Raw genomic sequence first — 23075 nt, 5'->3', positions numbered from 1 at the left:
AAACCTTAGCAAGTGTACAAGGTTTCTGAACACCACTCATGTACACAAATCTCTTAGCAATAACATGCAGCGTTTACAGTGGAAGAAAATGTTTCAGTTGTACTTGGGGGAAAAAATCAGTTTGTTAAGCAAACTTTACAAATGATGTAGGTTGAAGGTAACGGTGCTCCTTGCAGTCATGCTGGCCACATGACCTTGGAGGTGTCTACGGACAACGCTGGCTCTTCGGCTTAGAAATGGAGATGAGCACCACATGCCAGAGTCAGACATGACTGGACTTAATGTCAGGGGACTACCTTTACCTTTTAAGGTTTCCCCTGACATTAAGTCTATTCGTGTCCAACTCTGGGATTTGGTGCTCATCTCCATTTCTAAGCCAACATCTGCTGGCAGGCAAAATTTCGATGACTGATAAGATCCTGCAACTCCAGAAATCTGACCTTATGGCATCATCTTAGACACCATTGCTAAAACTAATCTTCAGATTCTTTTCAGAGAGATGTTGAAAAAAATGTAAAAACCTTGCCCCCATCAACTCCCTGCCTAATTTAGCCTTCAACACAAATTCCGTGCTATAACCACGTGTCTTTAGTTCTGTGAAGCCATATGGAAAACAAATGAAAACATCCAACTCAAGTATTCTGCATTCTTTCATTTTTGGTAAAATGTAGCCACATGCCCAACTGGGACAAAGGAATAGGGATTAGACACTTTTGGAGAAGGTTGCTCTGTTTACTTTTCCCTGCATTGTAGCCTGCAATTTTATTCCCTGATGTCAATCTTCTCCAACCAGAATCATACACCTTGCACATTCCAGTGGTCCTCATTCACATGATAGGCTACTCTGTGGCTGATCTGCACAGCTGCCAGCTCATGAAATCAGACAACTGGCAAAATCATTGCAATTTTCCTCTCTCTGCACCGAGAAGTGAACAGTGAGGTTGGGATTATGCCAGACTTCTAAGCTTATTTGTTGGTCATCACACTCATTGCCAATAATGTGAGACCAATAGACCATGGCTATAATAAAGCATGCAAAAATGAAACACATCCAAATATTTTTATCGATGAAAAATTTAGAAAATATGAGTTAATGTTCCTTTCTTATCATTAAATAAATGTTTTTCTTCTTGTAATTTACAGTTGTATTTGGACAATTTGCCTATTTCCAAACAGCTTTAAATGATGTTGTAGAGTTATTTGATGGAGAGCATGCACAAGCTAGACTTCTGAGTTCACTTTCTGGATCTCACTCAGGTATACAATATTCTGTAGAAATAAAAAAAAACTTATCTGGGTTCTAGTGAATGGCATGGCTTTCAGAAATGTATATTCTTCATGTTTTATTTGGCAATTTTATAAATTATCCAGTTTTAATTTTGGAATTACAAGTAGTCATTTAAGAAAGAAAGATAGAAGACAAAACCACTCTAATGAAGAACAAGTGTTCTTATTGGCTACCCTATAATGAGTAGCAAGTTTTAACAAATAAAGCACTTTGTACAAAACTGAAAATGTTTCTGGGAAATGCTGTAGTTTCAACTCAATGATTATGATTGTAATTATGTTGTTTTATAGAAATTATAAAAATATTTAAACGTTTTTAAAATTATACAAATTTTCTGTAAACAATAGATTTGAATATTTCACATCTGCATCTAGTTAAAATTGATTGACAACTATGTTGTTTCTATATTTTTCTTTTTAAAAATCTAACATGCAGGAGAGACCCTACCTTTAGCAACATCCAATCAAATTCTTTTGAAGTTTAGTGCCAAGAGTGGGGCATCTGCCAGAGGCTTCCATTTTGTCTATCAAGGTATTTCTCTTATGTAATTGTGTTTTGCACATGAGTTTGCTACAAGAATAGGATTAGGAGTTGCAGCCCATCTTTTCCTACCATTCTATATGTTTCCATGAATCATTATGAAATTATGAAATCATCATGAAATATGATTCATGGTATTATTATGAAAAACTATGAAATAGCTGACATGTTCATGTGCCTTATAGCAATTGCAGACATGGAGTTGTTTTAGCTGTGGTATGAGATTTGTTATTTTTAGGAGGTACCATGCAACCTGGTGCCTTGTGTAAAAGAGTCTTGTTTGCTGAAGTTCTTATGTTCAGCATGTATATATGTTACATGCAGCCACCAAAGAAAGTGTTCTGAAATGCAAATATCTTCAAAGAAATTAGCATGCAAGTTAAATCTAAATAAAAATGGCAGGGTACATGGAATCCTGCATAGAAAAATACACATTGATATTTGCAAAAAAAAAAAAAAAGGAGGTAGTAGTCTGCTAACACTGATGAAGGGGGGAAAAACTGCACTCATTTTGAACCCACTGCAATCAGTCCAGAAGATGTATGTCTTATTCTGAACTTTATTTCAACATTAAGAGAGCCTGAGGTTACTCTGGAGCTTCCAAGAGCTTTGGACTAACCTCTGGTCAGCCCCTGGTGAAGAGCATCTTGAAAATTAAATTCCCTTTTGAATCACCAGAAGCCAAAATAAAGATAACCCAAATCTTGAGATTCTAAGTTTGTGTAGCTAACACATTAAAAGCACCCACTGCTGCATCACCAGGCAAAAGCAGGTGGCTGGTAGAGCCTTGTTGGTGACCTCATTTCTGGTGAGGTTGTAATGGGGTGTCCAGCCATGTGATTGACTCTCTGAATATCAAAATGGATTTCGGGTACTTTCTTGTGGGTACTTTTGGTGCTTCAGTGGTAAATCTGGGACAGCTCTAGAGTAGACTACTCTGGACTACACCTGAATAATTTTGCCTAGTGTTGACACGGCTGTCATGATCCCCACTACCCCTCAAAACATTGAACTGAATACATAATGCATTAACTTTTTAATCAGTCAAACACACGTTAAGATGGAAATTGCAGTCCTGTGTGGTAGTCACATGTAATATTTTTGGCATCCATAGTCATGAATTTATCCATGGAAAAAATGAGCTCCTAAATATAATTGAGCTTGACATTTTCAGTCATTCCTTGTTTTGAGAGGTCTTATCGTGGAAGATCAAGAGGAAAGCAAAAAATCGGTTCCAACCAATCGCAGAAATTATTTTTTTAAAAATACATAATAAAATTTCATGCATCATAATTGGCAGGGCTAAACAACTATGGTATAGAAACTTTGTGAATTTTCAGATAAAGTTGTAATATGGTTTAAATCACACATTCATTAGCAAGATCTTTCTTGCAGAAATTTTAAAAAGAATATTCTTGAACAAGAAGTTGAAAATTGCATTCTGATAAATGAGCATCTTTACATATTCAAGAATGTAGGAAAAGAATCTTTAAGTTACAAACTATCTGAAATAATTAGCAATAGACATCAAGTTACACTAAATTTTCTTAGGCCTAATTACTCCTGCAAAAGGATAATATAGAAACATGTGGCTAAATTGCCATAGCAATCTCCTTGAGAATAAGCATCATCTAATTCATAAATCCCATTTCATTCATATTCTGAATCAATATGCATACAAAGTTGCTATTAAGTAGGGGTGTGCTTTAGCTCTGGCTAAATCCCAGAGCAATTCCAAATCCATACTGATTAATTCAAAAAGAACTAGGAAACTAGAGGATCAAAGCAGAGAGGGCTCCTTATACATGAACTAGATCCCCCTCAGAAAATTATTAGTGATTCTGATTTGCAAAAACCCCAAAACTGATATATTTTCTGTCTGAGATAAGAATTCAGATTAAAGCTGAATCAAGCAACTCACACATTAGTCAAAAGCAAACTACACAGCTTTCCAAATCCCCAAAAAGATTTCTGAACCAAGTTTTAGGATCAATTCATATTATTCCTGAACTATCAACTTTAATATGTACATACCACAAAGAGAGATCAATTCAGTTCCATGTATCCATTATACATTTCTGTATAGACACAATTGAGGCATTACTTTTGTTCAGAAAATGTTATCAAGAAACACACACACACCCATCTATGCTCACCATGAAAGCAGAAGGAAAAGAAATGGAATTCATGTGCAACATCAAATGACAAAAGAATAAACTTTGATACATTGAACCATTTACACAGACTGGTAGTATGGTGCCAGGTGCAACATCTAGTTGTTATCTGGGTAGAATAATGTAAGTATAACTTCACAGGGAGAATTATGCAAGACAGTGATTATCACCTACACATTCTTGCATTCACCCTAAAATGCAACTAATGTGAAAATAATACACATTCATTTTTTTAATAAGATAGGAGGTCAAGTTCCTCAGAGGGCTTCACATTGTCCATATCGGGATGCTCCCCTTTAAAATTTCAATCTCCTGCCTGATTCCATCATCACTGAAAGTTTTACTTAAATATTATTTTGATGGAAATAGTAATCATTACTATCACTATGCCCAAGGTTTTTGCATATCTCGGCTTTAAGGTACATAGAGTCTTTCTTATCCAACATAAACGGGCCAGCAGAACATTGGATAAGCAAAAATGTTGAATAATAAGGAAGGGTTAAGGAAAAGCCTATTAAATGTAAATTGCTTTATGATTTTACAAATTAAGCACCAAAACACCAAGTTTTACAACAAATTGACAGTTCAGTACATGGTAATGTTATGTAGAAATTACTGTATTTAAACATTTAGCACCAAAATATTGCAATGTATTGAAACAGCTGTGGATCCGGGCAGGAAGCAGACTGCATTGGATAATACAGAATTTTGGATGAGTGAAAGCTGGATAAGCGGAACTCTACTGTAATCTCAGATTGACTTAAATATTTCTTCTTCCACATTTGTAGAATGATTTCTCTTCTGTGAAGGGACAGATTTTCTGCTTCTTTCATCAGGGAATTCTTGATATTTTAAAGATTCATATTACCTTAGTTTTTAAAGGGAAGATGAAGTGACCAAGGAGAGGATTTCTTCCTTTAAGAAAGGGTCTTCCCTTTGTCATACTGCAGTTCTTCCAACTTTTTCAGAGTTGTCAGTGCACCAACTAAATTCCAAAGTAATCCCTTTCCCAAGAAATATTGGATTTATTTTTTATTTGCAAAATAATTATTTTCCTAGGCTAATGTATTTAGCTAAGGAGCAGTAAAAAAACAATCAACAAGTCATGACATTACCAAGAAAGATACAAAAGCCAACACAGCTTGGTCCCAGACTCCCTTCAGACTATTTGTATCCAGTAATTGGTACCACCTTCCTGCCCCCTCATTGGCCCTGCTGTTGTAATTTGTTACAGAGGCCCTGCTGTTGTAATTTGTTACAGAGGCAACAGTGAGAACTTCGGGAGCCCAGATCCCTACCTTATGATCCTTGATCATGTAGTCCAAAACAACATTGACAATTACTTGGTCTAGAATACCAAAGTAGAAAGAAAGAAAAGAAAAGAAAAAAAGGAAAAAGAAATACAGGAATTGTGGACTAATTCAAGCTATACTTTGTCCACCCTATGATCTAGTGTCTAACAAATACAGCAAAGGTCATTATTAATCCATTTTATGGTCACTGACTCAATTTTTCATGGTCCACATTCAATTTTTCTACTTTCAATAGGGAAAGACCTTCAGCTGTTGGGATGAGTCCTTCAGTGAAGGGAAAAGATCCTTGCATTAGTTCAGCTGACTAAATATTGCCCTGTGTTTAAAAACATAGATCAGTGTGTGGTGGGTTTCCTTATCAAGTGACAAAATGCCTAATGACTTCTTTTTGTTTGCTAATTTTTTAGGAGGGTATTTGGGGAAGGGATTGTGTGTGTGTATTTTCATTACTGGTATCAGAATATCAGATTATTTTATCTGGCAGCCAAGAGGGATTGAATTTAAGAAACAGGGAATGCTGTTCTCAGCATCTCAAAAATGAATCAAGTAATAAAGCCTGCTTTATTTGTCTCTGGAGAACCTTGCAGCTATTCAAGTTTCCATTTTTGGAAGATGAATGCAGTACAGTCTCTAGCTGTTAAAAGATTTAGCCAAGGCCATGCAGTTTGTGGCATTTAATTAGATTTAATAAATATGCGGCCACAATTTGGGGATTTTCAATCTTCTTGTGAAATATAGAAATGGATTTCCCAGCACTGCCTGTCTGCTAATATTAAAATACCTCTGAGAAACACCATCCACTTTCCTGAATGAAGACTGTAATCTGGTCTGCAAAATCAATCATTTTATTTATCATCAAGTATTCCAGACTGACCCTATTCTATGTTCACTTTTCCACTAGATTGATTCCCTGTTTTGTTTCATAGCAATGAAAAATGAAGAGTAATTACTATGAAAAGCATTCTGCATATGATAATACCATATAAGAAGACTAGTTTCTCAACATTATATTATATAATTAGCTTGAGGATTGAGAGGAAAAGAGGACTATAGTTAATATGATTGTATGTTCTGGCCAAAATTAGTATGATATTAGATTTCAAGGTCTGGATTTTGATATAATCATTTTCCCCAATGCCATTTTCAAAACTGTGTATTTCTCCGAGTTTCATATGAGTTGTATTCCTTTTCCTGATAATTGCATTTTTCTATATTTTGTACTTCAAAAAAGAGCATGATGAGCAGTACTCACAACAAAAACTGCATTTACATTCAGTGAAATATCCTCAAATTTGCAGTGTAATTATGTCTTAAAGGGGTTCATTTCCTCTAAAAGCCCATAATTATATTGTGCTTTATAAGTTACTTTGAAAATCAGTGCTATGCAAGACATTAGCATATATTCAATCTCATCTCTACAAGGGTATGTTCCCTGCCCCACTGTGGATGCCTGAACAGCAGATAATATCAAACCCTATAGTCTGCCTGTTCTCAGATCAGAAAAAATGTCACATAATTGCACTGTTAGAGAGAAGACCACAAATGGCAATGTGGTCACAAAAATAGGCAGGCCCCCAAACCATTTTGGCTTTTGTAGGTGATAACCTGCACCTTGAATTGAGACCAGAAACTTATCAGCAGCCAGTGGAGCTGTTTAAAGATTGCACTTTTCCGCTCTTACTCATGCAGCCGTTCCACGAACAAGTGATACGCAGTGCAGCTCTGTCCCAGAGCCGAGATATGGGAGGAGGATTGGCTCTGAATTTTCAGCAGGTTCTGTCGTTCGCTTTGAATGTAGTCCTGGCTACCTTCTGCAAGGCTCCAAAACCATCCGCTGCCAGTCGGTGCCTAATGCGTTAGCCCAGTGGAACGACACTGTGCCAAGCTGTGTGGGTAAGGCTTATTATATTTAGGTCGTTTGTTTCTAAATCATAATATTCAGAACACTCCTTGTTTCATCAAGTGGTATTAAGCACTTATGTTTTCTCTTCATTGATTAATTCTGCCCATGTCCAATTTATAGGGGTAATTTGTCATTTCAAAAGTAATTGAGTACCAGCTGGCTGACCAGCAGTATAGTATTTCACATAATAATTTATTAGCTTAACAACGTTGATGCATGTTTTCCTGAATATTTATTGTTAACATGACTGCCTCTAAAAGCATAATATGGACTATATTATAAAACTTGCAAAGCTTCCTGTACGTTAACTAATTGGGCTTTTCCTAGGACATTATTTAGATCAGATTTGTAGCTGATACAGTTTGCACCATTCCAGTGTAGAATTCTTGATTTTTCTATATAAAATAAATCAAAATGACTTTCTCTTGTCTCTTTCTGCAGTTAACTGGCTACATTTTGTTTTCTGACACTCTTCAGTGGAATTGTGTTTATAATTCCATGTTCTTTTGTACTTATTAATTGGATTTTCCCCTTATTCTCTCTAGACCGGTGCACTGCAATTATTTATAATACTGATAGGGATGGTGTGTCTTTAGGGAAAAAGAAAATAAGAACTGAATAATTTGAAGTATAATATCTATAATTTTACTCAAGTGCATATAACTTCTTGTATATTTTCATTATGCCCCCCAGAATTCTGTTTCAAAGCATGACCAAAGTGAGCAATGCCGAAGAAGTTTCACTTTTTTCACAAATCTTTCTTCACTAAAGATTTAGGAAGCCCTGCTTCCCTTTCTTCATACCAGATATAAACATAATTAATATTGAACTCGATAATTTTTTCAGGGCAGGCCTGGCAAGCAAGTATAGTCTATCATTCCTTTGCAAATTCAAGGCATTTGGTTGCAGGACCATGTCATTTCTTTTTCTATTTCTCTGTCCTTAACTTCAAAAGGAGAAAAAAAAGGTTCCCCGCCTTGTTTTCTGCTTTTTCAACTTCCTAGGCTCTGAGGCTTTTCCTAGCCCATCGAATCATAGAATTATAGAGTTGGAAGAGACCTCTTGGGCCATCCAGTTCAAACCCCTGCGAAGAAGCAGGAAAACAGCATTCAAAGCACCCCTGACTGATGGCCATCAGCCTCTATTTTAGAGCCTCCAAAAGAGGAGCCTCCACCACATTCCAGGGCAGAGAGTTCCACTGCTGAACAGCTCTCACAGTTAGAAAGTTCTCCCTAATGTTCAGATGGAATCTCGTTTCCTGTAATTCATTACTTCTACCTTTTTTGTGATTTTTGTCTTATTGCATGGGGAGGAACAAAGGTAGAGACATAGAAGCCTTCTGAATTTTAAAAATCACTAACATGGTCTGACAGCCATGATCATTATCAGAAGAAAGATGAATGTACCTATTTATGTTTGTATGTGTGAAAGCCTTTTTTTAAATGCTGTAATTATCTTTATATAACGATGAGGATGATTAGAACGTTTTATCTGTATTTTGGAATGTTTCTTTTGCACGAGTTTTTGCTTTTCTAATTATCTCAAATTCAATTTTATTTCAGTGCCATGCAGTCGAAATTTCACTGAGAGGAGGGGTACTATCTTGTCTCCAGGTTATCCTGAACCTTATGGTAACAGCTTGAATTGTGTGTGGAAAATAATAGTGACCGAGGGATCAGGTATTCAGGCAAGTCCATATTTTTCCAGCAGTGTGATTTCAACTACTTTACCATAATAGAAATATATTATTTATTGATTATTGCTTTCCTAGCCCTTAGCCAAAACCAAAGAAGGCAATTAGCTTAATTACATCTTCATGTGTCTAAAGAATACAATTATTTAGTATGCTTTCAATGGACCATGAGAAGTCATCCGCTCTACATCCATAAAAGTCAAAAGCGCTTCCATTCAATGTACTTACTATAATGTAGTGTAGTTTAAAAGTATGTTCATTAAAATAATCTGTTTAAGATTTGCAACAGTAGTACCATTAACCAAAGCATTTATTTAAGCACAACTGCACAACTAAGTAAAACAATAGCATCATTCAATAGCACCTAAGTATAACTAATCAGTATATCTCATGGTGTTTTATTAAATTCACTCCACCAAGTTTAAATCATGAGGGGGCTAATTGAAACATGGCATATTTATGTAGTTTTATTCTCTCTTATCTTCCCTCCCTATTTTAAGTATCATAATAACACAAACTGACTCTCTAGAGTCCAACTTGGGCCCTATATATACCGGCCACTTAGGCTGAATACTACTTCCCAAGCAGTGTAATATGGAAATGAAGTAAAAGTGACTAAAGCTATTTTCATTTAATTAGTTGTGGTAGTTACCCATTAGGGCCCCCTGGTGGCACAGCGGGTTAAACCACGGAGCTGCTGAACTTGCTGACCAAAAGGTTGGCGGTTAAAATCCGGGGAGCAGGATGAGCTCCCGCTATTAGGCCCAACTTCTGCCGGGCCTAACAGTGAGTAGATCAATACGTACTGCTCTGGTAGGAAGGTAACGGTGCTCCATGCAGTCATGCCAGCCTTGGATGTGTCTACAGACAACTCCGGATCTTCGACTTAAAAATTGAGATGAGCACTACCCCCCAGTCGGACATGACTAGACTTAATGTCAGGGGATCCTTTACCTTTACTAGTAACCCATTACTGAGTTATATATATTGAGTTTGTGATGTTCAGCATGTCGCTGTATGATATAATCAGGCATAAACCTTGTTTATTTTTTAAAAGTAAAGTCAAGATCCTGAATGACCAAGTGTAATTAATGAACCGGCTCATATCTCATAAATGTTTAGATTTATTGAACTTGGGACTCAGTTTGGGTTCAAAAAGTATGACCTTCATTTATGTGGGCTCCATATTCATGACTTTGTAGTTCAGCCTCTTCTCATGTTCATTGAAAGAAATGATCTGAAGAAGACCAATGCAAGAAGCCATGGATACTATCTCTTTGCAGGTGGGAATTAGCTATTCTGCCATATAACCCATTTCGAACTGCATTATAATGGTCAGTATAGATTCATTCAATGCAGGTTAACCCACATTGAACTTGATTATATGAGTTTATACTGCCATATAATCCGGTTCAATACAGATAAGATATATTTTGAAAGTGATTTATATGAAAGTCTAGATGGGATCTCAGTTGAGCAAGAAGAATTGTCTTGATAATCCTTCTTCCGTGCAGCTCTACAGAGTTGAGGACACTCCAAAGATATTTTGGGAAGATACAGTGACAATAAAAATTGCTGAAATTTCCCCTTTGATTGATAACTTCAATTAAGCAAAAATACATTTTTTGAAAACCAATCTGAATGGGCATAGTAACAGGAGACAATACTTTGCCAGATACAATCACATAACAACATGTGATTGTATCTTGCAAAAGTATATGTATTGCAACTTGATTATGCATTCAGATATACTTCTTTTTTCTATCTCTTTCTTTCTTTAAAACTCATTTTCTGTTATAATGATCTGTTATTTGCACTTTTGCATGCTCAGGTCATGCCTAACTACACAACAGATAACAACATTTTTGGTTTTTGGATAGTGCTACTTCCAGTGGACAGTTGTTTGTTCAGGTGGCTACACAATTATCACACTAATGATTAACTGCCGTGGTACAACTCAATCTATCAAATCCTGGTATTTCCAATTTAGGGAAGGACATTTTGAATTTTTTTAGCCCAGAGAGCTATTCTTCTGCATTTTACCAAATTACAAACCTCAGGACTTTATAAGTTGCAGCCAGGGGGAATTAAAGTGTAATCATAGTGTTGAGAAAGGGCATTAATAGTCATATTTTCACTAATAGAACAAGGCCTTCCATTCTGTGTGATTTTGCCCTATCTCTCATTGCTAATATCAACATGTTAGTTCTAAGGAATCAATTTCTAAATAGTATATTAACACTCAATTGATTCAGTAGAACCACTTTATTTGGCACTACAAGTAGGATTTTGTCTGATTCAAGCAGTATCGGTTTCCAGTGATATTTTAAAAGTCCCAAATAGAACTATATACAACACTATGAGGGTAATATTTGTGTAGAGCATGCACTTGTGCTTGATATCAAGCCTGTTGTTCTTGTTTGTCATTAAAATATTCTGTTTAATGAACACTCAGTGACATTGCTTTCACAGATCCAGGTCATAAACTTTGCCACCGAGCATAACTGGGATTCACTTGAAATCTATGATGGTGGTGACATGACAGCACCAAGGCTTGGAAGTTTTTCAGGTATGTAAACATTGGTTCTGTAAAAAATCCAATACAGCAAATTTAAGCTTCCCTATATTGTGATAGTGTGTATGACCATTTGTAACTTTTCCCCGAGCAATTTTTAAGAACCCATTTTTTTAAAAAAATCTTCCAAATAATTTCCATGCTACACTTTGGGGCTTTCAAATGTAAGGATCGTACTCTGGATAAATACTCATTTTCTCCTGAAGTGAAAAGAAAAATGCCACAAATATCTATCCGTGCAAGTAAGGATGATAATGTTGAGACTGTACATCCTCTCACCCATCTGGGATAGGAAAGGAAGGAATTTAATCCTGAATGTTCTGCTCATTGGTAGACAATCACGATAAAGTCAACAGGATTTATATAGGGAAATATAACATGGTTATTCAATATACTTTGCACATACAGTCTTCTATTAAACATAGATGAAGGTAGAGAAAGTTCAGGAATAGGGCTGCATCTGCATTGTTTTTGTGGCTCTTGACCCTCAAAACTTACCCTAAATGGAGATATGCTCATAAGACATGTCCATAAGATGCCACTTAGTTGTTTCCCTGAAAGCCACCATTGGCAGTAATTATCATCTTAAACATTTTTGAACTTTGAACAATGTTTATCACCTTCATAAAAGTTATATGGGATACATACTGCATGTATTATGTTTATTATATTTTGGTAGGTACTACAGTACCAGCATTGCTGAACAGCACCTCCAATCAACTTTATTTGCACTTTCACTCTGATATTAGTGTGGCAGCAGCAGGTTTTCATCTGGAATACAAAAGTAAGATTTGGTTGGGGGGGGGGGAGGGGTTGTGGATGTTGTGCTTGTTGTTGATATATATTATTCATATAATTATTATTTAAGCCACCATACAAAAAGCATTGTTACATAATTTCAGATTCTGAACTATATTCATTTGTCCCAGAAATAATGATATCCGTTATGAAATGACTGAAATTCAGTTGTATGTTGTTATTCCTTTTATTTATATGGTCATATGTCTGCTTACACACAACAATACACTAATTGGTTTATATATGCTGCCAGCATAAAACAATAAAAAGGATAAAGAAGTAAATTGGCACAAATGAGTTAGAAATTAATTTCTTAATAAATACTCAGCATTATAACTTCCTTAGAACAAGATTTTAAAACAAAGTTATTCACAAGGAGATAATGCACCATCAGACCTACAATTCCTTAAAGAAATCCTTTACATACAGTTTTTAAAATGTTGGTTAGGTTAATTATTATACAGTTAATTATTATATTCTATATTTGTTTAAAAGATTGCATAAGGAATAGGTATATTGAAAGTGCTTGAGTGCTTGTGTTTAGGAAAAGTTACACAGAAGTTCTTTTTAAAATAATGAATGTGGATGCTATGTTGCCTGTCTGCCTGTTTGTTTATTGTGAAATTTTATATATTCTAAAATGTTACCTGAATTGTAATGCACCGAATCATAATAAAAATAATAATATAGGTTTTTTGGTGACCAGTGGCCATCTAGTGTAAATTCTGGCCATGCGGGAGGAAGAATATACACAAATTTGGATCCACACCATACAAGATATTGTACAGGAGAAGGATTGGTTTTTGTGCAGGACAAGCATTGTCCTGCACAGTATCCAATGACTCCACTGGATACAAGGTTGTGAGAGCTGTACTACGGTGTTTTCAAGCTTGTCTTTGCTTCCCAGTTGGATGACACTTTGTCCTGCCTCCAGTGCAGTGTGAGTTTACTCATTGTTTCAGAAGTGAATAGAAATTTTTGACTCTTTATCTGGTTTTTTTTTTGGGGAGGGGGGGTACACTATATTGTATCCAAAGGACTTTGGCAATTAGCTTTACAATGGGATCCTTAAATAGACAATCTTTGGCAAGTTGCGGGGGACAATATAATAGTTACAGTGAATACTTTGGCACCCTTTGTTAAAAAAAGAGAACAGCTCCGAAACTGCCTCTTTATGTCCCAAATATTAGGGAAGAAGATACACTTTGGACTGAGTTGAGATATTTAAGCTTAAATTAAGCTCTGCAAATTTGGGGTGGAGTTCTTTGGATCTACCTTCCATAAAATGGCCAGATGGGAGCAATCCAGTAATTGTTCATGAACCCCCTTTGTGGTTCAGGTTATTCACCCAAAAGAAGGCTGAGGAGAAAGTTATGGAGTGAGATATGATCTCACTTGGTTGAATTGCTCTTCCTCTCTTGCTTCTTTCCAGGTTCAACTCAGTTTAAATTGGTTCTAGATTAAATAAGGTGGTCTTTTCAACCCAATTTGATGTGTTTGTTCTTGATAGCCCATAGTGTTCAATAAAACATCCATGAGAGGGGGCCATTCAATCTCTAAACGAAAATCTCCAACAAAATATAGCCAACACCCTTCAAATCCATCTGTTCCACTATTGAATTGTTCTTAACATCAGGAAGATGCTTCTAATATTTATCCAGATTCTCCTTTCTTTTAGTGTATTGATTTGGATCCTCTGGTACAAGACAAAACCACCTCACATATCACATGACAAATCTTTAGATCTTTAAAAATAGTTAGCAATTTGTGTTCCCTTCTCCAAACTTCTCCAATGCTCTCAGCTGTTCCCAGTTGAGTTTGCTGACCTGAGCAGGAAATAATTCTTGGGGGGAGGGGGGGGGGTCAGAAAAGTTGTGAATTAATGCTAGTAGGGAATTTCTTTTTCTATCAGTTGCATTTCTTTGTTGTCTGTGCTTCACAGTATCGAATTCTATATCCTGAAAGTTTAGATTTTAAAATTAAAGTATGATATCTCTGGAGATTAAGCTCTGAGGTGCTGCCATTTAGAAACATGTTGCTTTTAGAAAACTGGCATTTATGTCTTCTTTAGACTCTTAAAATTATTGATATAGAATAATGGCACATAAATATGTGCAGACAATTCCAAGGCAATGCTTAGTTTTTAAACATAAATACTAATACAAATTATTAGTCTGAGAAAGGGCTCAACAAAGGTAAGGTGCCTAAAACATCTTTGCCTTTGACTATGCAAATATTATATTGTCTTGTAAAAGGCAATAATTATGTCTGTGGGACTGAGTCTTATTAGAGTATGTAGATGAATGTGCAAAGAATTTCTTTAATGTTGGTATTCATCTCCTTTTAATGAGCAGTAAGCAAATATACCAATAAGTGCTAATAGTAAAATTTACAATTGGAGTAATTGCTTCTTCTAGAATTTTAATGTGCACAGATTTTTGGACAGGCCAAATTTTCCAGATGATGATAAATATTCAGAACCAGTCATCAGCCATAGAGTTTCTTTATTCTCTGTCTCAATTCCCCCACCCCTGCTGTCTATTTGTATGCAGAGTTTCTTGCATTTTATATGAAAAAGAGTAATTTATTGGTGATGCCAGATGAATGTTGTATATCTTATTTACATATTGTTTGAGGATGGGGTTAGAGCGGCTGCTACTCATGACATGTTATAGGAATACCTGCAGATGTTATGCTCTCAATATGATTTAACTCACTAGTCCAGCCTTCCTGCCTTTGTATGCCCTATCCAGCACATGCATACTTTATATTTTTAATGTATTGTTATGACAATTGCACAATCATGGCAAAATTATTTTTTTTTAGAAAAGAAAGATACAAGAACATAAAAGAAAAGTAAAACTTAGTAAAACTTTGGGAATAGTGAGGGGGAGAGGGGGAGAATCATCTTGTGACTGCCAGAATATTGCAACAGCAGCAGAAAGGACCCATTGAAGTATTGGGAGCCATTGATGGATTTTCCTTGTCAATGAAATGAGGCACTCTACTAATGACTGAAAGGTAAAGCATTAACAGGATAAATAAGGTTAGATAAATTAATGGATGATAAGAGCATTAGAAGCTCCTTTTCAGCAGCAGTAGTATACTAGTTGCTGCTTCTATACAGGCAGCAGCTCTCTTACTATAAGTGCAAATGTGGCATCCCTGAATTGCTGAGAAACAATAGCAGAAAAAATATACTAACCTCACATTCTCCTTGTGACTTCCCAGAGACACATAGTTGAGTACTGTGGGTATAGTGTTGGAACGGCTAGGCCTTTGCTATGGTTTAGTAGGACTCATGTTTTTATCGTATCTTTATTACCAGCATTAATAAGATCAGAAGTGTGTCCAAATCTAGAGTAACTCAAGTTTATTGTTATATATGAACTTGGAACAGTGGTTACTTTAAGCCATAATGTGTTACAAAGCCAGCCTCACAAATTATTGGTTTTTTTTAGGTTGTTTCAACAAATCATTATTTCAAGTGAGATTATGGATCATACTCAAGAGTAATTTGTCAGGGACCACAAAGAAATAACAGCAGGAAAAGTGAGATTTTCCTGCAAGTGAGTTTCTTTCCTTGCACCACTGTAATGTGTGTAGTATGGTGGAATTATATGTGGTGGGGGGGGGGGAATATTTTTTGCTCCCTCATAATGTCATCTATATATTACTTTGCTGCTTCTGCCACTCAGTTGGTCCTTAAAAACCTGGGATGGTTTTTAAGGATCTAATTTTAAATGATTTTAATGTTTGTGTATATTTATGGTTTTACGTCCCAGCATTGAATGTTTGCCATATATATATTGTGCCCCACCCAGAGTCCCCTGTGGGATGTGAAGGGTGGAATATAAATGTTTCAAATAAATCAAAAAATAAAATCCTCCACTGAGTTATAACTAGTAGCCTGAGCCACCATAGGACCAAAGTCTCTTACTTGGGTGCCCACATTTACCATTTATCAGCTATTAGACCTCTTCATGGGATTGCATACCAGAAAGAAGAGAGAGTAGCCAAGGAGACACAGCTCCATCATGTCATCCACCATCAGCTGGGAGCCACGGAACTGATGGAAAGACAAGTGACTATAGGGTCACAACCCAAACAACACTGCCACAGAAATTTAATTGCTAAAATACCAAAATCAAAATATTACCCCAATTTAAGCTATTCGGCCAGAAAATGGAAAAGAAAAGCACAGGATCATATATTTTGACAAATGTTAGATTTGCATGAAATCCAAAGAAGTGGATTGATGACAAATTGCATAAAGGAAAGGCATACCAATAGATCACCAACACACAATACACTCTCCTCTTTCTTTCTACCACCATTTTGTCAATTTCTATTTTTTTAATAACCTTCTATTACAAGAGGTGCATGTGTCCCAAAGACTCCAGATTGCTCAATTGCTGTGGGTGTCCCCAAAACAGTCTGATTTCAACAATAAATTCCAGTTGGTTTAAAATAAGAAATGGAGAATAGGAGACTACACAGGATCTGAATTGCTTTCTATGCAATCATCTATATAAATAAAAATGTAATATTTGTTGGTGGGATTAACATAACTCAAAAACCACTGTACGAATTGACACCAAATTTGGACACAATACACCTATCAGGCCAACGAGTGACCATCACTCATAAAAACACTGGAAAACACAGCAGAAGATACTTTAAAACTAAATAATAAAACAATATATTACAACGCATGCGCAAAACCACATAGATATACGCAAACACACATATACACACAAAGCACATACACACAGACCGTGCCACAGCAATGCATGGCAGGGGACGGCTAGTATAATATAAAACTTATATTGCTGGTTGCCCTTTTTCAATTCTTAATGTGAACTGGCAGGATTCTTTGGGCTCTCTGGCATAGATGTGATGAGCATATGATACTCTCCTACTCCAAAATGAACATATTATGGTGATTTGATACAAATGTTAGGAATAAACAACACAAGATATAATTTTGCCAAAAGCATATATAGATGAAAATAATGACTAATCATGATACTAGTACTCTAATGCTGAACTAGCAAGTTTATTATTTATTTATTTATTTCGAGCACTTCTACCCCGCTCTTCTCAACCCCCGAAGGGGGACTCAGTTCTCACTGATTCCTAACAGAATAAGAAAAGTTCAAGGTGCTAAGTTATAATTTATTCAGTTCTTGTGGGTTTTTTCGGGCTATGTGGCCATGTTCTAGAGGCATTTCTCCTGACGTTTCGCCTGCATCTATGGCAAGCATCCTCAGAGGTCTGTTGGAATTAGGACAACTGGGTTTATATATCTGTGGAATGGCTGGGGTGGGGCAAGGAGCTCTTCCCTGCTGCAATTAGGTGTGAGTGTTTGGCTAATCACCTTCATTAGCATTTGAAGGCCTGCTTGAACCTGGGAAAGCCTGTTGCTGGGAGGTGTTAATCTGTGCCTGGTTTCTTCCTCTCTGTTGTTTAGCTGTTATAATTTTAGAGTTTTTTAATACTGGGAGCCAGATTTTGTTCATTTTCATGGTCTCTTCCTTTCTGTTGAAAATGTCCACATGCTTGTGGATTTCAATGGCTTCTCTGTGTAGTCTGACATGGTGGTTGTTGGTGTGGTCCAGCATTTCTGTGTTTTCAAATAATATGCTGTGTCCAGGCTGGTTCATCAGGTGCTCTGCTATGGCTGACTTCTCTGGTTGAAGTAGTCTGCAGTGCCTTTCATGTTCCTTGATGCGTGTCTGGGCGCTGCGTTTGGTGGTCCCTATGTAGACTTGTCCACAGCTGCATGGTATACGGTAGACTCCTGCAGAGGTGAGAGGATCCCTCTTGTCCTTTGCTGAACGTAGCATTTGTTGGATTTTCTTGGTGGGTTTGTAGATAGTTTGTATGTTATAATTTATTGATTGTAACTACAAGTCACTTCTGGTGAGAGAATTGGCCATCTGCAAGGACATTGCCGGATATTTTGCCATCCTGTGGGAACTTCTCTCATGTTCCCACATGAGATGCTAGAGCTGACATATGGGAGCTTACTCCACTCCCTGGATAAGAACTAACGACCTTTCGGTCAGCAATCCTACTGGCACAAAGGTCTACCTATGATGTCAATTACAGGCCTCTCTCATCTTTTTCCCCACCGTAGTTCAGACTGAAACCTGGAGTCAGTTCACTCTCTCAGTGACATCAAAGCCATCCTCTCCACTGCTTGTGGGAGTCAATTAGGAGAGGATTCCTAGAACAGGATATCATGAGGCCCAGATTTTAAGTATGTAATTCCTTTTATGGGAATGTTTCTTTAAGAATGACTTATGTTACCCAAGAAAAGCTTTAAATTAACCAATCAAGTTCCTGTTGTAGATTGCTTCTATTATGCTTTGAAGATCAGAAAGACATTTGCATTATCAAAGTTTTTAAAACTTTGCACACTGCAGGGTGTAACTTGTCTTAACTCAATTAAAGTGAAAACAAACTGGGCATGAATTGTAATTAATAGAAACTCTAATCAGAATCCTCTGCCCCTAGCTGCTAATCAAACATGTATATATGTTGCATCTAAATGCAACAACTGAACAGTAAAATAGGTCCGAATTACAAAACATAGCTGCTAAATTTGTTACTATAGCTCTGTCTCTGACATGCAGTCCTCTGTAGCCTTCCTCCTCTAAAAGATTTTGGATTGTAGGGACCTCTTTTAAATTCTATGTGTGTTGCCATTAAAAGTGCCACATAGTGCTTCTACTTCTTTGTAAATAATTACAAATAATAACAACTCTTATATTAGTTTAAAATAAGTTAGTCTCTAATCACAGCAAACACTTTTTTATGGATATGTTGTTATTCATTTCCATTTATAATCAATTATTGCAATGCAGTTTAAAGTAGTAAAATAAATTAACTTAACAAGTACCCAAGAAATTCATTACAATATTTTAAATTATTCTGGATTAAAAATTAATCTTTATTTTTCCAGCGCCATATGTTTATGCTGTCAATTTAGAGCCAGCCATGATGTGAAATCTGTTTTTTGTAAGAGAAATGAAATTTCAATAAGGAAGGAAGGCAAATAAATAAATACTGGTAAAGTTCTATCATTGCCTTCAAAAAGAATGACAACTTCTCATCATGGAGAAACATATTGAAACAAAGAAATTATGTGTCATTAATTTTGAAGCTTTTCTAGTTTGCACAGACACTGATAAAACATGTATAACACAAGTTCCCAAATGATGCTTTTCCATTGTTGCTTTGAAAATTGTTAATAAATTTCTGTGAACTGGATCCTGAGTTCCCACCCACATCCTAAAGAGCCCATTCCATCCAAAGGAGAGACTCAAGTCCATCAGAAAGTCTTCCACCAGAAGGAGAGGCAATTGTATCACCCCATACATACCAGTGTGTTCTTGACAGATAGCAGGTGTTCAGAGGACTCAGGGGAGGGCATATCCTATCATCTTCTGCCATCTCTTAAGAACATAAATCTTCTACTGTCAGAGTATTAGTTAAGACCCAGGGCTATATCTTTGGTAAATAGTAATCACAAGATGGATGAATTGTAAGCAAACAAGAGTCACATTGCTGTGATGTTGATTATGTCTTAGCATTCCAGGTTTGAACACATGTGCTTGAAAGTCAGTCACTAGATTTTGTTTCTTTCATCCAGGGACAGAATATTTTAGGTCTCTGTGTCATATTTTACAATGTCCTAGTTATACACACAAAGATTTCCCAAGCAACAGAAGAGTCCAACAATGTCCCAGTGTTTTAACAGAAATATTCAAATGCTAGAGTCTTTGTAGGTTAGCAGTATGAAGTTACAAACACACGCAAGCCGTTGATAGCGAGATAAAGTACAAGTCCTGGTCCAAATTGCTATGGTCATAATGCAGGAGATTCAGAGTGTCTTCAGAAATGAAACACAAGCCAGAATTCCAGTACAAAGTCAACAAGTAAGTGTTCAGGTGGTAATAGTGGAAAGGTGGTGTACAATGTACACTATAAGTGGCAGGATTGTGTATGTGGCAGCCTCACAGGCTGCAGGGAGGACTGGTTCTCTGTCTAGATATGGGTGTTCTGTATACTTTCTACATCTGTCTTGGAGTGAAAGTCATCTGAACAAAAGATGTAAACTCAGTATTTGCGAAAACTTTGATGAACCTATCCAGTTCTCTTTACATCTGAGATTTTTACATGTTCAGTGGTTTTTGATTCATTAAATAACTTCCTGCCATCACATTTCTCCTCAAAAACTTTCTCACATTGTGATAAATTCCAAACACTCACATGCATACATACAGCTGTGGTTCTTTTTGCTCTGCTGCCATTTTCTCTGAGACCCACTGATTTCCAGTGCTCCCTTTCTACTGTATAACTTGTTGCATCCTCATCACACTAGAGAAAAACTCCACTTAAAATTCAGTTTCTGCCTCCTGCAGAATTCTGGGGTTTGTAGTTTAGTGAGACTGTTCAAGTCTCCTCCCTAAACTACAAATCTCAGAATTCTGCAGGCGGCAGAAACCAGATTTTAAGTGGAGTTTTTCTCTGATGTAATGAAATAGTTGTTGTGTGGACAACTGCCAACCTTTTTATATTGAGTTGATTTTTTATATGCATATGTGTTTTATTTTATTGTATTTTATACTGTGTTTCATTTTTATGTTTGTTTTTAGGCACTTTGTGCCATTTTGTAAGCCAACCTGAGTTCCTTTGGGGAGATGGTGGCAGGATATAAGAATGAAGTTGTTGTTGTTGTTGTTGTTGTTGTTGTTGTTGTTGTTATTATTATTATTTTCCTTGTCAGCCAGGCAAGGGTGGAGGAGCCAGAGAGGAACAAAGGAGAGAGGAATGTAATGCAGAATTGCTCAGTAAGTCTCTGTCCTCTGACTTTAGCGACTTGATTACATGACCAGAATTTAGGACATATGTAATTGGGTTGAGACTAAAACAACAAAGGCAGCAGTAGTGGAGGCAAATAAGGCCTAAGTTGTCACATCAAAGGGTAACCTTTACAAATATTTTGTTTTTTCCCTCTAAGAATGGAATTAATGAAAACTTACACCCCTGATTCATCAGGCTCTGGTTCAGTAAACCCTGACTTGATTCATCCATGCATGATAAATAAAATAAACTCTAGAGGGAGGATTCTGTGACAAGAGCCACTGTGACAAAGTAGACTTTTATTGTTGTTTGCTGCTTTCAGATAATCTGTTCACTTCCCAAGTAATGTTTGCTAAATGTGATAATTGCTGCCTTGTAGCAAAATTGGTAGGATTATATGGTTCTTTGTGTCTTTATGACAGTCTGCTTCATGTATGTTTATCTTCAGAAAGGGGAAGAAGGCACTCATTTTGCCAAGGAGTTTGTGCCAAATTTATTTTGTTGAAAATGAAAACAGAGCACGAATTGGTAATTTGGTCTTATTCTAGAAGAAATGTCTCACATGGGGCTGGAGAATCCTCAGGAGGCTTTCTAGTCAAACTGCAATAAATAACCTCCCCTTCCCTCCAAATCTCTACTTCTAACCTTGTAGCTATTGTGCTACACTGCCTTTGAAGTAATAGTAACTTGTATTTCTTATCTGCAATGTTGTTAAGTACAATAACAATGTCACTTCTTATTGCCTGTCCACACTGCAAGCCTGATGGAAACTTCATTCCACTGTTCTCCAATCACCCACAAAATGGACCTCCTTCTCCCTGTTCAGATGATATAGATTGGATGGTGATAGAGTTGTGATTGTAGTCAGTCCTGCATATCCATGGATTCAACTATCCATGGCTTGAAAAATGTACCCCTTCACCCCCCCCCACCTAAAACCTTGATTTTGCCACTTTATATAAGTGACACCATTTTAGTACAACATTGTGTATAATGGAAGTTGAGCATGAATGGTATCCATGGAGGAATCAACCCCAGTGTATATTAAGGGCCCACTGTAGTGTCAAAATTGTGACAAAGTAGGGATTGCGAGTGCAAAAGTTATAGAAAGTTATGTAACCCTTAATTATTCAGAGAGAAGAAAGAAGGGAGCAGAAGACACTGCCATCTTGTCTTCTGCCTATAACATCACTTGAGAGGCCCCTCCCCCTTCTGGCACCAACGCCTGCTCTGGCCAGAGAGAAGAAAGAAGGGAGCAGAAGACACTGCCATCTTGTCTTTACTAATAATATAATATAGTATATTGTATATACATATAATATTTATAATATTATAATGTAATACAGTATAATACTAGTAATAATAATTCAATATTATAATTATAATTATATATTTAATTACATGTAATATTACTAATAATATTACAATATAATGGTATAGTGCAATATAGTAATATATACTGATATTGTACTTTGCTAAGAATATAATATTGTATGAAAATATATATTGTAAGCCGCTCTGAGTCCCCTTCGGGGTGAGAAGGGCGGCATATAAGCGCCGTAAATAAATAATAATAAATATTCTTAACTAAGTAGCTGATAGAGAATAGAATAAGAGAATAATTTCACTGGAGGGTTTAATAAAAAGAATACGCAGTGTCTTTAGGCCTTTCTTTCGAAGTATATGATGGCTAGAAATAAGAATGCAGTCTTTATAGCTGTCTTAGATAGACAGCTATTGCTTTACATATGAAATCAACCATATCATCAGGTTATTTTCTGTGCTGCAAGGAATCACCAGCTGTGGAAAAGCCCATTTAGATTAATGGAAGAATTAATTAAATGCTTGAGTCAAAGGAGCAACAAACTCTGGAAGGAGTTCATTAAAGCTATTCTCAAATGTTCATCAGCCAGAATT

General features: G+C 36.4%; 1 protein-coding gene across 2 annotated transcripts in view; it reads left to right on the top strand.

Moving 5' to 3' along the window:
* CSMD1 (CUB and Sushi multiple domains 1) overlaps positions 1-23075 on the top strand; it is a 1217927-nt gene that overhangs the window by 1049379 nt on the left and 145473 nt on the right. For both annotated transcript variants that reach the window (XM_067468320.1, XM_060788521.2), the window contains exons 32-37: positions 1144-1257; positions 1724-1819; positions 7005-7208; positions 8781-8905; positions 11384-11480; positions 12166-12270. In XM_067468320.1, coding sequence (XP_067324421.1) covers positions 1144-1257; positions 1724-1819; positions 7005-7208; positions 8781-8905; positions 11384-11480; positions 12166-12270 — 741 coding nt within the window. The remainder of the gene's footprint in view (positions 1-1143; positions 1258-1723; positions 1820-7004; positions 7209-8780; positions 8906-11383; positions 11481-12165; positions 12271-23075) is intronic.

This window comes from Anolis sagrei, chromosome 1 (assembly GCF_037176765.1).
Source record: "Anolis sagrei isolate rAnoSag1 chromosome 1, rAnoSag1.mat, whole genome shotgun sequence".
NCBI classification, from domain to species: Eukaryota; Metazoa; Chordata; class Lepidosauria; order Squamata; family Dactyloidae; genus Anolis; species Anolis sagrei.
This window is presented reverse-complemented; position numbering and strand designations above follow the sequence as displayed.